This window comes from Erpetoichthys calabaricus, chromosome 1, assembly GCF_900747795.2.
Source record: "Erpetoichthys calabaricus chromosome 1, fErpCal1.3, whole genome shotgun sequence".
Lineage (NCBI taxonomy): Eukaryota > Metazoa > Chordata > Cladistia > Polypteriformes > Polypteridae > Erpetoichthys > Erpetoichthys calabaricus.
This window is the reverse complement of record NC_041394.2, coordinates 214,327,424-214,341,799: the sequence shown is the minus strand read 5'-3', so window position 1 is coordinate 214,341,799 and position 14,376 is coordinate 214,327,424. Positions and strand designations below refer to the sequence as shown.

Below are 14,376 nucleotides of genomic sequence, written 5' to 3'. Positions count from 1 at the left end.
TGGTGTTCATTCCAAAGTAGAAATGGACTGTACCCTAAAGCAGGAACATATTGAATTTGTTACCAAAGATGTTCTCAGAGGGGACCTATCCCATGCAAAATTAGAGAGTGAATATGAGGTGGCTGTTTTGGTTTAATATAGCTAAAGTGGGAAAACAAATCTGTAAAAAATCGCTTGAGTATCAAATACATTTTTTACTCGTTATTCTTGTGCCCATTGTTCTTAAAGTTAATCACTAAGGTCCTGTTTGAGAAATCAGATAAAACTAGATATAGTTTGTGATTTCCTATAATCAAATGGGTTATTACTGGTACATTCTCATGATAGTCAATTGTTGTAAAATATTCAACCAAATCAGAAGAATATTTTGGTTGAATATATGATCCCATTGGAAAAATATTTGCCATTTCTTCTGATTTGGGTGAATATATGATCCTATTTCCATTGCCTTCCTGCACTGGTTACACATGTTTTTAAAAGGCACCTCCTATTCTATATAGAGTGATCAATACATCACACCGCACTACAATGTAGGGCGTGGACATCATCCTAACAGAATTACAGTGATCCCTCGCTATATCGCACTTCGTCTTTCGCGGCTTCACTCCATCGCGGATTTTAAATGTAAGCATATGTGAATATATATCACGGATTTTTCACTGCTTCGCGGATGTCTGCGGTCTACAGTACGTGTGCTTCCTCAGTTGATTTGCCCATTTGAATTCAAACAAGGGACGCATTTGAATTCAAACAAGGGACGCTATTGGCGGATGGCTGAGAAGCTACCCAATCAGAGCACGCGGTTAAGTTCCTGTGTGCTGCTGATTGGCTCAGCGATGGAGTGCTGCATTAACCAGGAAGTCTAATCTCACTTATTCAGCATTAACGTGCACAAGCGCCAACAGAAGATGCAAATGATTGCAGAAAAGGTAAAAGTTTTGGATATGTTGAAGGAAGGAAACAGCTACACCGCTGCAGGACACCATTACAGCATAAATGAGTCCACGATTCTTTTTATTTAAAAAGGAGGAAAAGCATATAAGATCTACGGCCGCAGTGTCTTTTAACCAGGGCGCAAAATGAGTTGTAAGTGGACGTGATAAGGCAGTAGTCTGGATGGAATCTGCTTTAGGGATTTGGATTGAAGAGTGATGGAAGAAGAACAACGGCGGTGCTAAACAGTCACCTGAAGAGGCTCCTTTAGAAGAGCTGTAACGCTATCCTTTGTTGTGCAGTAAAATTAAACTCATCGTTATCGGACAAGTCGTCGTGTCATTGTTGGTGAGTAACCATAATTAATTCTTTACGTACAGTACTTATTACATGTACATAGTTTAGTGTCACTGTACACACATTTTACTGTATACAGTTTTTCTTGCAATGTACGTATTTATTGATGGTGGCGTGTCTGTCGTAATAGCTGTAACATATGTGATATCGGAGACGCTCGATATCTTTAAAATAATATTTAGGTTTTACTGTATGTAAACTGTGTTTACATACATAATTTCAACGAATCTTACCTAATATCTAAGAGAATACAAAGGGTTTATGCTGTATAATTGTGCGTGAAATGTTTATAATAGTGTGGGAGAGTTTATAAGGGCTTAAAATATATAAAAATAACCATATAAACATATGGTTTCTACTTCGCGGATTTTCTTATTTCGCGGGTGGCTCTGGAACGCAACCCCTGCGATGGAGGAGGGATTACTGTATACTGGTTTATTTTAAATGAGGAACATTAGTAGTACTGACATACTGAGAGAAACAGCAAGGCTTTTATGAAAGCAAAAGTAAATGAACAAAGAAGGATAACAGAGCTGGGATCATACAGGGACAAAGTGAATTGGGACACAAAGCAATGCTTTTTAAACAGACTGGGCCTAATAAACAATTTGGGTCCATTGAGCACACTGCATACATTATGTTTAAAAGTTATGAATAACTTCAGAATTTACAAGCTGAAGTCATTCTAGCCAAGGTAAATTGGCTAAGCCCATAATACTTCTTCATCTATTCTATTATGTTGGTTTAAGCTGGGGTTTTTTTCTTTCTATTTATGATAATTGTGTACTGGTTGATGGACTTTTATATTGTAAGGAATCCTTTGGTATTATCACAAGCTGTGGTTTATTTTAAATTTTTCCTGAAAAAAATACATTTTTTCTCTTTTTTTTTTTTTTTTTGCTAAAGAAATGTCCAATCTATTATCTTATTTAACCTCAAGAATCACTTGTCACTGTGCAGATTCAATTGTTAAGCCTCTTTCAAAAGTATTAAACAATTAATGCAGTGCTATTTTGTTTTAAACGAGTACCGCTGTTTTGTGGATTTGTTGCTAATGGGCTGCTACATGCTATTCCCAGGAGCCTGCGACCTATGTTGTAATTAATGCAATGTAAATAGTCACCAATTTTCCAACTTGAAGGATTCTAAAATCCTTTATTGTGTGTGTGCTTTAATCATGTACCATTTTGTTTTTTTAAGGGCATTGCCATTTTATGTTCCTATGTTTATCATTGCTATGATGTTGCTTGGTAGTTCAGCCAGGAGTGTGCAATATGTGACTTGGTCAAAGATATAAATGTGAGTGTCATACATTTCATGGTTGACCAAGATTGTGGATACCAACCATTCCATTCCATTTCTTCCCAAGATGTGTGTGGTTTTTTTGTGTTTACACATTACAGCTCTCTGACAACAAACAATTTGGTTTGTTGTTTTGAATTTTAACAGTTGGATTTTGTGATCTCCCATTTTTGACCCTTGCTTGTCATGTGGTTATGTTCCTTTCTCTTGATCCACTTTTACCTTTACCTCTGCTCCTCAAGTCTGTCCCTGTTTGTAGAACACATCTTGGTGTATGAGAAATCCATTTTTGAGACCATATTTTGAATATATGGGTATACCTTGATGATGTTACATATTGACCTGGGATTGACAGTCATGACCTGTCCATGTAAAGGCTATTCTTAAAAGTCTAGAGGAAGTTAGTTTCTCAGTTAGCCTAAAAAACTAAATTTACAATATTAGTGGCCTTCTGTCTTAGTTACTTTATGAGCAAAGGGATAGTAAAAGCACAGCAATGCAAAGAATGTGACATGCTTGTATTTCAAAATCTGAAACACAATGGTCTACTGTTTTCTTTTTAGGCAGATTATTTATCTTTTAGTTTATGGTATAACCTGCCCTTTTTCACATTTATCACATGGTATAAAATCTGTGCACTTCACTGGACTGCCACTGTTTTCCATCATGCACCCAGTGCAGCTGGGATAGGCTGAACCCTCTTCATGGCTCTGAAGTGGAGCTGAGAATGTTATCTTAGTTACCTTTTACATTGTGTAACTTTAAGAGATGAAAATAAATGATAAACTGTACCGGTTCCAGTAAAAGTACTTATTATTTATCTACTAATTTTCCCTTTCATGCTTTTTCTTTTTGATTCCTTTCATGTTATCCTAAACAATGGCAGAAATGCAGAAACCTAATATATCACATATAACAAACATGACAAAACCTTTGAAAACAAAGATAAATCATTGCCAGGTAAACATAGACAAAATGCGGTCATATTATTAGACTACAGCTAATTTGCCTTGTTTATTCTATGTTACAATATACTGACATTTATGGAAGTGGAGCTAATTTAAAACATAAACAAGTTAGGTGAAACTCTTAACATACTGGCATAAGTAAGTTACCTTGGTATTTATAACAGAATTCTTCCAAGACAATTTAACATCCTTTCTCCATTTCTGATGATCTTTGCTGTATAGTGCTTTTCAACAATATTTCTTACTTTGCAAAAATCGATTATTGAAATTGAAAGTACAGAAGTTAAATAAGCACAATCTATTGCTGTCTAACTAATAGGATGCAGATTTTCCCTGCAATGCGTTAAGTCTGAATTTTGGCGAAAGGGCTAATTAACTGTTTGATTTACTTATATATATCTTTGTCAATTGTCAAAATAATTTTAATTGAAATTTATATTGGGAAAAAGGGTGTTGTCTGATGGAATTTTGGAAAATAGGAAGTACACAAATAAACCTGCATGTGGTCATACAAATTAAATGTTTCTGTGTTTTTAAATAATAAATATATTTATTTCTCTTTCTAGGTGATTGCAATGATAATGATTTCTATTGGGGTATATGCAAGAGTAACAAAACATGTAGGTAGGTGATGGAGGTCCCACTATGTGAGAATTCAAGAAAATTAAACTTCATTGGTTTTTAATCTAGAATATACAGTATGTAACTTTTAGCATGTCTTTTCAATTAGTCTAGCTTTTATGTCTGTGCATATATACATTTTATTCTTATTTTTATTATCATTGTTATTGTTCATTTGGATAATGCATTTATCCAAGAACACTTACAGATTATTAGTGTGTATATATGTTTGTATATAAATAAATACTTTCTCTGTATGTCACATATGGAAAATGTATTGAGAAAAAAAAATGACTGGGTTTTCCATGAAAAAGCATGTTTTGATATCCTCAGAACAAATCCCTTGAGCATTTTGGGACAGATGTATGTTTGTGTTTCTGTGGTAAATATTTTGTGTAACTCATGGACAAATTCTTATGAAATTTTGTGGACAGCTTGCACTCATGAGCCTTAAGAGCTATTCAGGTGTTTAAAGTCAATACCAACAACAGCCAGCAAGTATTTTAAGTTCAATCCAAAGGTTAATGTTTTGAGCTTTCAAAATTAAATTTTTGCAAACCCAGTAGTGGTATTATATCTTACATACCTTCTCGTTAATTCACACTGTACGCTGTATTCATTGCACTCAATACACAGTACAATGCCTCTATTTCCCATATCGGGAGTTGAAGCAGGACTACTGACTGAAGACTAAGAGTCCTAACTGCTGGGGGAAGACTGGGTAAGGCAGTCGTGCCAGCCCTAGTATCTTGCTCCTCAAGGCTCAGTAATGGTCCTTCCACCATTTCACCTACATAAACCTTATTATGATTTTTACTTCCACTACAGTCATGCTTGGTTGTCTTCTTGGCACTCCTCCAGAGGTTGTGAGCAATGGCGAGAGTGCCAGTCTGAAGACCTCAGTAATCCATCTAATTGGTATTAGCAATAGGTGGTGTGTGCAAAGTGCAGGGGCCTAATTAGTGTGTGCTCAAAGGCTAAAGGCCTCTTTATATTTGATTTGTCTGTGTCATTGCAAAGGTTAGCTAGGGTGCATGTGACATAAATTTCATCATCAGTCCTGGCATGCAGACCCTTGTTTCGGCAACTGTGTGCCTCCAAAAATGTGTAACATTGCTTCATGATTACATATTACATCTGATACATTTCATTAAGTAACACCACTAAAACCAAGGCCCATCATCTTAGGAAATTTCCCAGACAAAGTTGTGTAGCACAGCTAGTTTATTGTAGATCTGTAAATATGCAAGCTAAGTTCCTGGTCAACTAAAAAAATATTGAAATGGATATACATTGCTAGTGGAGTTGACTCATCATGATTATGACCTTAAAAGTGGATAATTATGCCTAAAAATAAATGGTGACCATTAGAAATACAAAATGGAAGATTACAAAGTTTCTGTTGCACTGCAATCATAAACTTAAAGGAAAGATAATTGAGCTTTCATGTTTTAACTGAACAGATTATATCCTGAATTTTTAAAATCTGTATTTTTTAAAGGTACTCATTATTTAAAAGTGAATAGTTTGCATTTTCTTCTCATAGAAGCTGCTATGGCATGTCTAGCTGTCGACCCTGCTATCCTGTTAATGATAATTGGAATCGTAATGTTTATGATCACATTCTGTGGTTGTGTTGGGTCTCTACGAGAAAACATTTGCCTGTTGCAAATGGTAAGTTTCTAAAGAAAGTATTCTTTGTCTGTATTTTATAGTAAAATAAATACTAGAATTAGGGCTGCACGATTAATCTTTTTTTTCCTCATGATAACGATATTTCTGACCCACGATCAATTAATAAATGTCGTCGCGATTTTACAGTATAAAGACCAAACTGTTTTTTATGGGCTGAGTTTACGGATTGGACTGCGTCACTATGACGTTACTGCGTCTAGATTGCAAGCGCTTTCTGAAGCAGTAGAAGTCAATAGCAGCAATAACAGTCAGTCAGAATAAACATATGATGGCGGAGCAACGTGAGGAAGGTGCAGAAGTGCGATCGTTAGTTCCTAAAAAGGGGTCATACTCAGTTGTCTGGAACTATTTCGATTTCGAGGAATGTGATGTTGATCAGGTACGAGTCTTGTGCAAACTTTGCTCTTGTTCCGTCCCAAGGTAACACAACAAACCTTATCAACCACCTTAAAAGCCACCACAAAGTACACTATCAAGAATTTCAACGACTGAAGGCACAAACAGCAACAACAAAAAATTACCAGCCATCCACAACACAGACAACAATATCAGGGACATTGTTCAACGCAATACCATATCTGCCTAGCTCGCAAAGACACCGGGAAATAACAGAGGCGATCACGTACCATATAGCCAAGGATATGTGTCCAATAACCACCGTGAGCAGTGAGGGGTTTAAAAAAATGATCGCAACACTTGATAAAAGATATAGCATTCCCTCACGCAACCATTTTTCCAATGTTGTGCTGCCCTCGCTGTATGCGAAATGCCGAAAAGAAATACAAAGAGAAATTCTCAGGCTCAGCCTTGAATATTTTGCTGCCACGACCAACTTATGGTCAAGCAGAACTGCGGAACCGTATTTGAGCTTGACAGTTCATTTTATTGACAGCGAGTTTGAGATGAAAAGCAAGCTTTTGTAAACTTCGTTTTTCCCACAAGACCATACAGCGGAGTTTATTGCAGTGGGCCTCAAAGAAGCGATGTCCACTTGGGGCTTGGTGGAAGAAAGACTTGTGTGCATCACAACGGACAACGCAGCTAATATGATTAGGGCAGCATCTGTGAATAACTGGCCAAGGCTACACTGCTTTGGTCACAGACTTCATTTACCAAAGGAATAATCGTCATTATTAATCGTGATAAAAATTTTGAGCAAAATAATCGTGATAATCATTTTTTCTGTTATCGTGCAGCCCTAACTAGAATAGAATTATTTTCCAAAAAATGCAGATTAAGACATAAGCATTTGAACAATGCTCCTTTTATGTTTGATGTTTCAGTAAAACATCCATTCTGTGATCTATCTATCTAGAAAATCTGCTTCATCAACCAACTTTGTCTTGAATTTAGGTCCATCACAATGGACACCATTAACCCTTGACTTGTTTAGAGTTACAAATTAACCTAACCTGCAAATCTTAGGGCCGTAAGAGATGAGCACATGAAATATACAGATGGGGTGAAATCACATAGTGAGCAGGCCAGAAGTAAAACCTTGTCTCCTGGAGCTGTGAAGAAACACTAAGCACTGTACCACTGTGTCATCTTATAATGGATATTATGTAAACTGATATTATTACTATTATTATCGATCAGAAACCTTTATTCAAGACAGGTTTTCCAAAAAAAAGTAAATAAATAAATAACAATCAATACATTAAACTGATTAGAAATGAGTATGTGCCTGTATGCAGTGATTTATTTTTTCTGATCTGTGTCACATATACATATCCAGCATTTTGTAGTGCACAACTTTATACATCAAATACTATGTCCACTTTTACCCATGTTTATGTTTGCTTTTATTATAATGAAAGAATAATATACTATAAATGCAGTCATATTTAACATAGGAAGGAGTGGGTGAAGCAGGGTCATGTCGTGCTTTCATGGCAGATGTCCAAACTTTTAAGGGCTTAATGCGACCCACTGATGTTCTTGCACCTTTTAAAAGTTAGGGGATAGTTCTAGCCTGCCAGTCCTGACCTTAAAATTAAACCTGGGGCTGGACTGGAAATGACTCCACTTGGGAATTTACATCCACACCAGTAAAGAGAAGCAAAGGCTTTTTTCTGAGGTGGCAAGAGAGCAAACTACCCCGTCAAGTTTGGTAAAAAGAAACGTTTTTGCTGTTTGCAAAAGCTCTAAACACAGAGTAGTTGTTTTTCCCCTATACTTTGTACTTGTGTTCTGTCAACTTATTATATTGGAATGCATTCAGTTGTGTGTTTTATTGGAGTGTTATTTATTTCTTTATTTAATTTATTAGGAACAAGGCTATTTGACATGATTACAGTTCAAGAGTCAGAACATAAATTGATGTGCTGCACACTGTTTATAGTTTAATACGGCTAAATTTCAACTTGCATCCCTAATTAGGCTTAAAAAATACAACATATTAAAAATATTGAAATGAGATTGAATTAAAGGTACTGTTTTTGATTTATTTGGATTTCACTGTAATTGTCTTGGTGGTAGAGGGACTGCACAAGAGTAACTTCCTATTAAAGTTTATATCCATATATTTCCTGGTAATTCTATGCATTTGGATATTTTTGTATTTTATTGAAATTCCTTTTAATTTTAAACATATTTATAAATGCATAAAGCATTCTGCTTATTAGTGGCAGGCTCCCTATATAAAACTTATTTGAACCATATTTCTATCATCTTTTTGAAACTATTAACTAATCATTTTTTCCCCCAGTTTTCTGTTTGCTTGACCATAATTTTTCTACTTCAGCTGGCATCTGGGGTGCTTGGATTTGTTTTCTCTGATAAGGTATGAATTTGATCACTCATTATTTAACTTACAGAAGAAATTTTTAATCTATTCATCTACTTTCATAATGCAAAAGAAGTATAATTTTACTGTTTTTGTTCAGCAAATTATTTTATAAGCAATATATGCTGGATACTTAACTTCCATCTATAAGTTCCTTACACTTAATAAAGCATTTAAACTAATCACAAATTTTAAATTGTTTCAAAAAGAAGCAATTGATGATTGTTTTGTCTATAGATATTTTCCTGTTTCCATATACTCTTATTTTATCATTTCTGGAGAAAGTACTTACAATTAAATTACATCAAGTGTGTCTATTTTATCTTGATCAATTAAATTCTAAATGTCTTTGTTGTTACTGTACATTTAAATGATTACATTATCATAGAATATATTTATGTTCCTTATGTCAAAAACCTGTTTTTTATCTGTAAACCTAAACTAGCTTTTTAGTTATAGTTATCTTTTTATCTGTCCATATGGTCCTGTGTAGGGTGTCCAATTCAGATCCTGGAGTACCATGGTTTAATGACTCGAAAACAGAATATTTTTTTAAAAGGGTCGTGAGATACATAAAATCAAAAAAATAGCCAAAGTCAAAATCTGTGAGTCACCAGATTTATCAAGAAAACCAAAATGAGAACAAAATAAAAGGTCAGGGACAAGAGCAAAAGGTTTGAGAACCAGAAAATCCTAAACAAAGGCCTTTAAACTCACAAAAGAAGATAGGTACTGAATAACAAACCTTTGAAACAAAATGACTGAGAAGATGACTTTTTAACCTGTCACCAATCAACCACTCAAAGTCATGACCCTAGGGACCATGCCCCTAGAAACAAGGATTGGCATCATGACAACATAATCCACACAGTGGCAGCATCTCAAAACAAACAACAACAACAAAATAGGCAAAACACAAACTAATAAGAGGTTCCTCATAAATGCATTAGACTTGACTTCAGAATCAAAATCCATGAGTTTCAAAACCCCAAAAGAGATGTATAATTAGTTAGAATTTGTTCTGGATGAAGTATAAAAGAATTTATGAAAACTACCCTTCGTAAACCTCAGTGGCTGCTGGTTTTCATTGCAGCCATTCTCTCCATTACTAACTAGTTACTGTTGCTAATTTTAAATACTTCTTTTGCCTTAATTATAACTGACTTGCTTGATTTTTTTCTTTTTTAAATGGTAGTCAAACAATAAAAAACTCAAAACATACAATAAGATGTCCTCTAAGTCAGAGGCCTCAAAATAGTCCTTAAAGAAGACCATTTGTACCCCAACAATTTCCAATTTAACTGAAACTTGTTATATCATGCACTGTTGTGTTGGTGTTCTCCTTCTGCTACACTATTCATGGTCAAAGCTGATTTTCCTTTTCCAAGGTTACCAACTAAATTCTTTGCAGACCACACAGCATATCAATATTGCTTAGACCTTCACTTTTTTCTTTTGAGATATTTTATTGACAGAGAAAGACAAAGGAGCAAATGGGCATGGTTATTTGTTGGCTCACTTTGCATCAAATGGCTTGCCTGCTTTAAGAACAAATGAAGCAATTAAAATGCAAGTCAGTTAAATCAAGTTGGCATGGTATTCTCCATTAGCATTAGTAACTGGTTATTAATTAAGAAAGTGGCTGGAATGAAATCTGCAGGCACTGCACTCCTCCTGACACCTCTGGTTTAGTGCTTAGTTTTCCTGGTTTTCATCCTGGTTCAATTCTCTGTTTGGCAAACACAGGTTTCTAGCCCTCTCCAACACAATGCTTTATTTGCAAGCAGTGTGATACTTGTAATTAGGACTTAATACTTACTTAATAGTTTGTGTGTTCTTCTAGTGTTACTTGTTCTGGTACTCTTGCGAACTGTTCATCTCATACTGAGCTAAAACACGAATGGTGAGGAATTAGAGGTGATAGGGTAAATAGGGTGACAGTGAATTATTTCAACTTTAATTAAATTTACTCTACTAAGAATTCTCTCAGAAACATATAAAAGAGAAAACGTGTCAGTAAGGTATTTTCAAACAAATAAATGATTTCCAACTGATTAGGAGGAACGTGGTGAGTTACAAAAGGCAAGTGTGACAGTCCACACTAAAAGCGTATAGAGAGGTAAGAAGCAGCAAAACCCTGCGGCCATTCTGAAAAGTTTAATCTGAAAGTTAACAAGTAATTCCCATTTAGCAAATAGTTGACTGACATTGTCAAAGGCACTCGAGGCATATGAAAATTGTTTCCCATTCTATAAAAGAATGCCTTAAGGAGCCACTAACCAAGTAAAGCAAATGATAAATTTATATGGGAATTTCAGAGGGTGGAGAACAATGAGTCTCTGTAAAACCAAGTAAAGAGATGAATATCATTTGACGCTGAATCACCCTAAATGTTTAATCTGTAAGAGTGAACAGAGGAAACTTGAAAGTTAATTCACTGTTAGAAAATATCAAGGCATGTGGCAGCTTCTGTCTGCACAAAACTTCCCTTTGAACGTCAAGTATTGATGATGGTGGATAATCTAATACTGTATGGCTGGAGACCTGTGGAAACTCATAATGGTACTTGGGTAAGATTAATCAGAACAATAGAAAGCTAAGAAAGGTGTGATAACTAATAGCTTTAGATTCTACAAAATGTATTTTCTTCGCAAAAAAGTTTTCAGTAACTCCCTAGCCTCTTAAAATATAAATATGAGGTTTGTGTTTTTCCAATCTTGGATGATATTTGGGATCATGGAAGTGAGCTTCCTGGATGACTACTAGCTTAATCAATGTCTGAGTATGAAGGTTACCGAACATAAGTAACATGTGCATATTCAGCATTGATAGAGAAATGGAGGTACTGCTCCAGATGTCCATTAGAGAAATAGTACAGTGTATGCACTTCAAATGTGGTATACAAGGAAATTCCAGTCCAGAGAGTTAGAAACGGGTATGCAGCTGTCATTTGAAATTAAATAGTAAGAGATGTACACTGTCTAGTAGGGTTAACTCCCAAGAAAGAGGTGTCTGACTTATGCAGCTGGACAGGGACAGGTGTGGTGGTCTAGTAGGTCATCCAATAACAAGCAGGAAATAAGCAGTCATGTAATGAGTAATAGGGACAAATTGTTTTTTTCTTAATGCTTAAAGTATAAAAAAATAAAACAAGTACAGCAGAATCGTGTATGGCTGCATATGAATACAATGTTATAGCAATAACAGAACTGGGTGAAATTCTATTGATGGAGTTGAGTAAGATCAAAAAGTTGTGTACAGTTGTTTGGCCTTTGCATAATAAGAACTTATATATGAGTTTGCTTCACAATGGAGACATCTTAATAAAAATATTTAGAACGAAAGCTGCAAAGAAGAGAATTGACAGTAGAAATGCCCTATAAACCTTGTATAACATGAAACTGTAAACCAAAAATTGAATAAAAAAACAGGTTGACATGGAAACATTATTGTAATTGGGGGACTTGATCTGCCCAGATGTTAACAAGTTATGGAATAAAAGCACCACAAACTACTGTTACAGTCAATATTGTTTCTTAACTCAGAAGGTCAAAACATAATAACCAATGGAAGAAACACACTTATATTTATTAGACTTGACTAATCAGACTACAGAAGTTATTGTACTGTTAGGCTGTAGTTATCATAATAAAAGTTTCACAGTATTTCTGCACACTAATACACAAAAAACAATTAATTTATTATTAGTTTGGTAGGTTTTGAGAAACTGTGGCAATGTCTTATAGAAAGAAACTGAGGCAAACTCCTTAGTATTGTTGATTGTGGAGCCCTGGGGAAAACATTTAAGTATACTTCATAAAATGAAGACAAAGTATTTCCCAAAATGTACAAGCAATAAGATTTATAAAATAACTTCACAGTGGATGAGTATGGAGATAAGCAATACAGAAAACATAACAGGTGTATAATGCCTTAAACGAAAAAAAATGTGGCAGCAGTATGGCTTATGAGCACAAGAAAGAACATAAAAATACCAAAAGACAAATCTAAACAAAAATACTTGAGAATGCAAAAGCTGACCTTAAGATACTTTTTTTTCAGAGTACAATTATGAGTTATTTTCTTAACTACTGAGTCTAGTGTAATGTTGTTTTAGTAACCTATTTTATCTCTTGCTGTTTTCAATGAGGATGACACATGTATCACTGGGCATCTTTTTTTAACAGAAGATTATCAAGGAGATAAAGATTGTAAAACTTAAAGTGATTCTGAATGTTAAATTGCATGCATTATGTGGCTAAATAAGAAATATAGACAGCAAAATTCACCCTTGTATCTTTTTCACTATGCTTTATAAATACTTACTCTAAATAAACCTTACTTTTTCCACATATTGAGACACGTAGAACTTGGGAGTATTGTAATGAATGTGGGGTTAGTGAAGCAATGACTTCTAATGTTTATTTTCTCAGTATCTAACAAGATTTTAGTAGTGTCTTCATAATATTTGTCTATGAAATTAAAATTACTGATATATGTTATCTCTCACAGGCAAGAGAAAAAGTAAGTGAAATTATCAACAATGCTATTGTTCACTACAGAGATGATCTAGACCTTCAGAACCTTATTGATTATGGACAGCAAGAGGTAAATACATGTGTAGATCCTCCACTTTATGTTTGTGAAGGAAAAAGGCGAGGTTTATCTAAGGCTAAAATCCTTTGCACTGTGTGCATTCTTTACTTTATTAATTACTTCATTTTTACAGATGCTAACTGCAAGTCTAAATTATGTACAAATTAGAAATTTCACCCAGCTATACATTTTCTTGAAGTATATGTATCAATTAAAGCTTTTTACTATAGGTTTACAGTAAATGGGACATAAATTAACAAGTAAATCAAGACTTTTTTTTTTTTTTTTTTGCTACTAGCTGACAACTAGCTAATCACCACCCCTTTGGTCACTCTCACATCCCCTCTCTACCTGCAGTCATGTACAACACACCTTGGTTCTTCAAAGCATGACTTCACATTTGGTGATGTTGAGCTTTATTACTACATTGTGACAATAAGCTGTGAATTAGTCAGTTCATGTCAGGCATAAATTCAACTGAAACCCAGAGGACCATTTCATCAACCAACACCAAGATATAACCCTAACTCCTTTCTAAAACTTATATATCCATCTTAAATTGATTTGATTTAATGAAAAGAATGCAGCTCCAAAAGCACTTCCTAAAAGATTTCTAATGATTTCAGCCGTTTCCAGGTCCACAAAATATGTGGAGACAATATAGGTAAAGTTTCATAATGCCTCAAATTATCTTTTAGGATTGGTCCATTTGTTCACAGTTCGTATTTGTCCTCCTAGATCCAATAAACATGTGTTTCTCAAACTTTTTTGTCACAACCCACTTTTTCCCATTTAAGTATCTTCACGACCCATGTTTCAACTTGGTGATTCCAGTGTGATCATCAAAGCAGGGTTCATCAAGCATGATTATTGGAATGGTGACCCACTAATCGACCCATAGATGGCAGCCCATGACCCAGTGGTTGAGAAATACAACCCTAAATTACTCCAGCCACATCCTCAGCCGTGAAAACCTCCTTTTCCACTAGAATTTTCTGTCACTGCTTCCTCTAAAAAGAGTGTATTAGCTCAATCCAGGATTACTGTACTTAAAAAATATTCATTACAATTTGTGTCATTATCTGTAGCTTACATCAGTATTTCCTCATTTATGCT

The 14,376-nt window shown here is 34.9% G+C and overlaps 1 protein-coding gene across 3 annotated transcripts in view; it reads left to right on the top strand.

The window, feature by feature from the left end:
• The window catches only part of tspan33a (tetraspanin 33a), a 57,500-nt gene that overhangs the window by 21,422 nt on the left and 21,702 nt on the right, over nucleotides 1–14,376 (top strand). Inside the window, exons 2-5 of one of the 3 annotated variants that reach the window (XM_051923996.1) lie at nucleotides 4,127–4,184; nucleotides 5,731–5,855; nucleotides 8,587–8,661; nucleotides 13,177–13,272. In XM_051923996.1, the coding sequence (XP_051779956.1) occupies nucleotides 4,127–4,184; nucleotides 5,731–5,855; nucleotides 8,587–8,661; nucleotides 13,177–13,272 (354 nt within the window). Of the gene's footprint in view, nucleotides 1–4,126; nucleotides 4,185–5,727; nucleotides 5,856–8,586; nucleotides 8,662–13,176; nucleotides 13,273–14,376 lie in introns of all 3 variants that reach the window. The other 2 variants (XM_028811511.2, XM_028811502.2) reach the window with 2 other exon arrangements.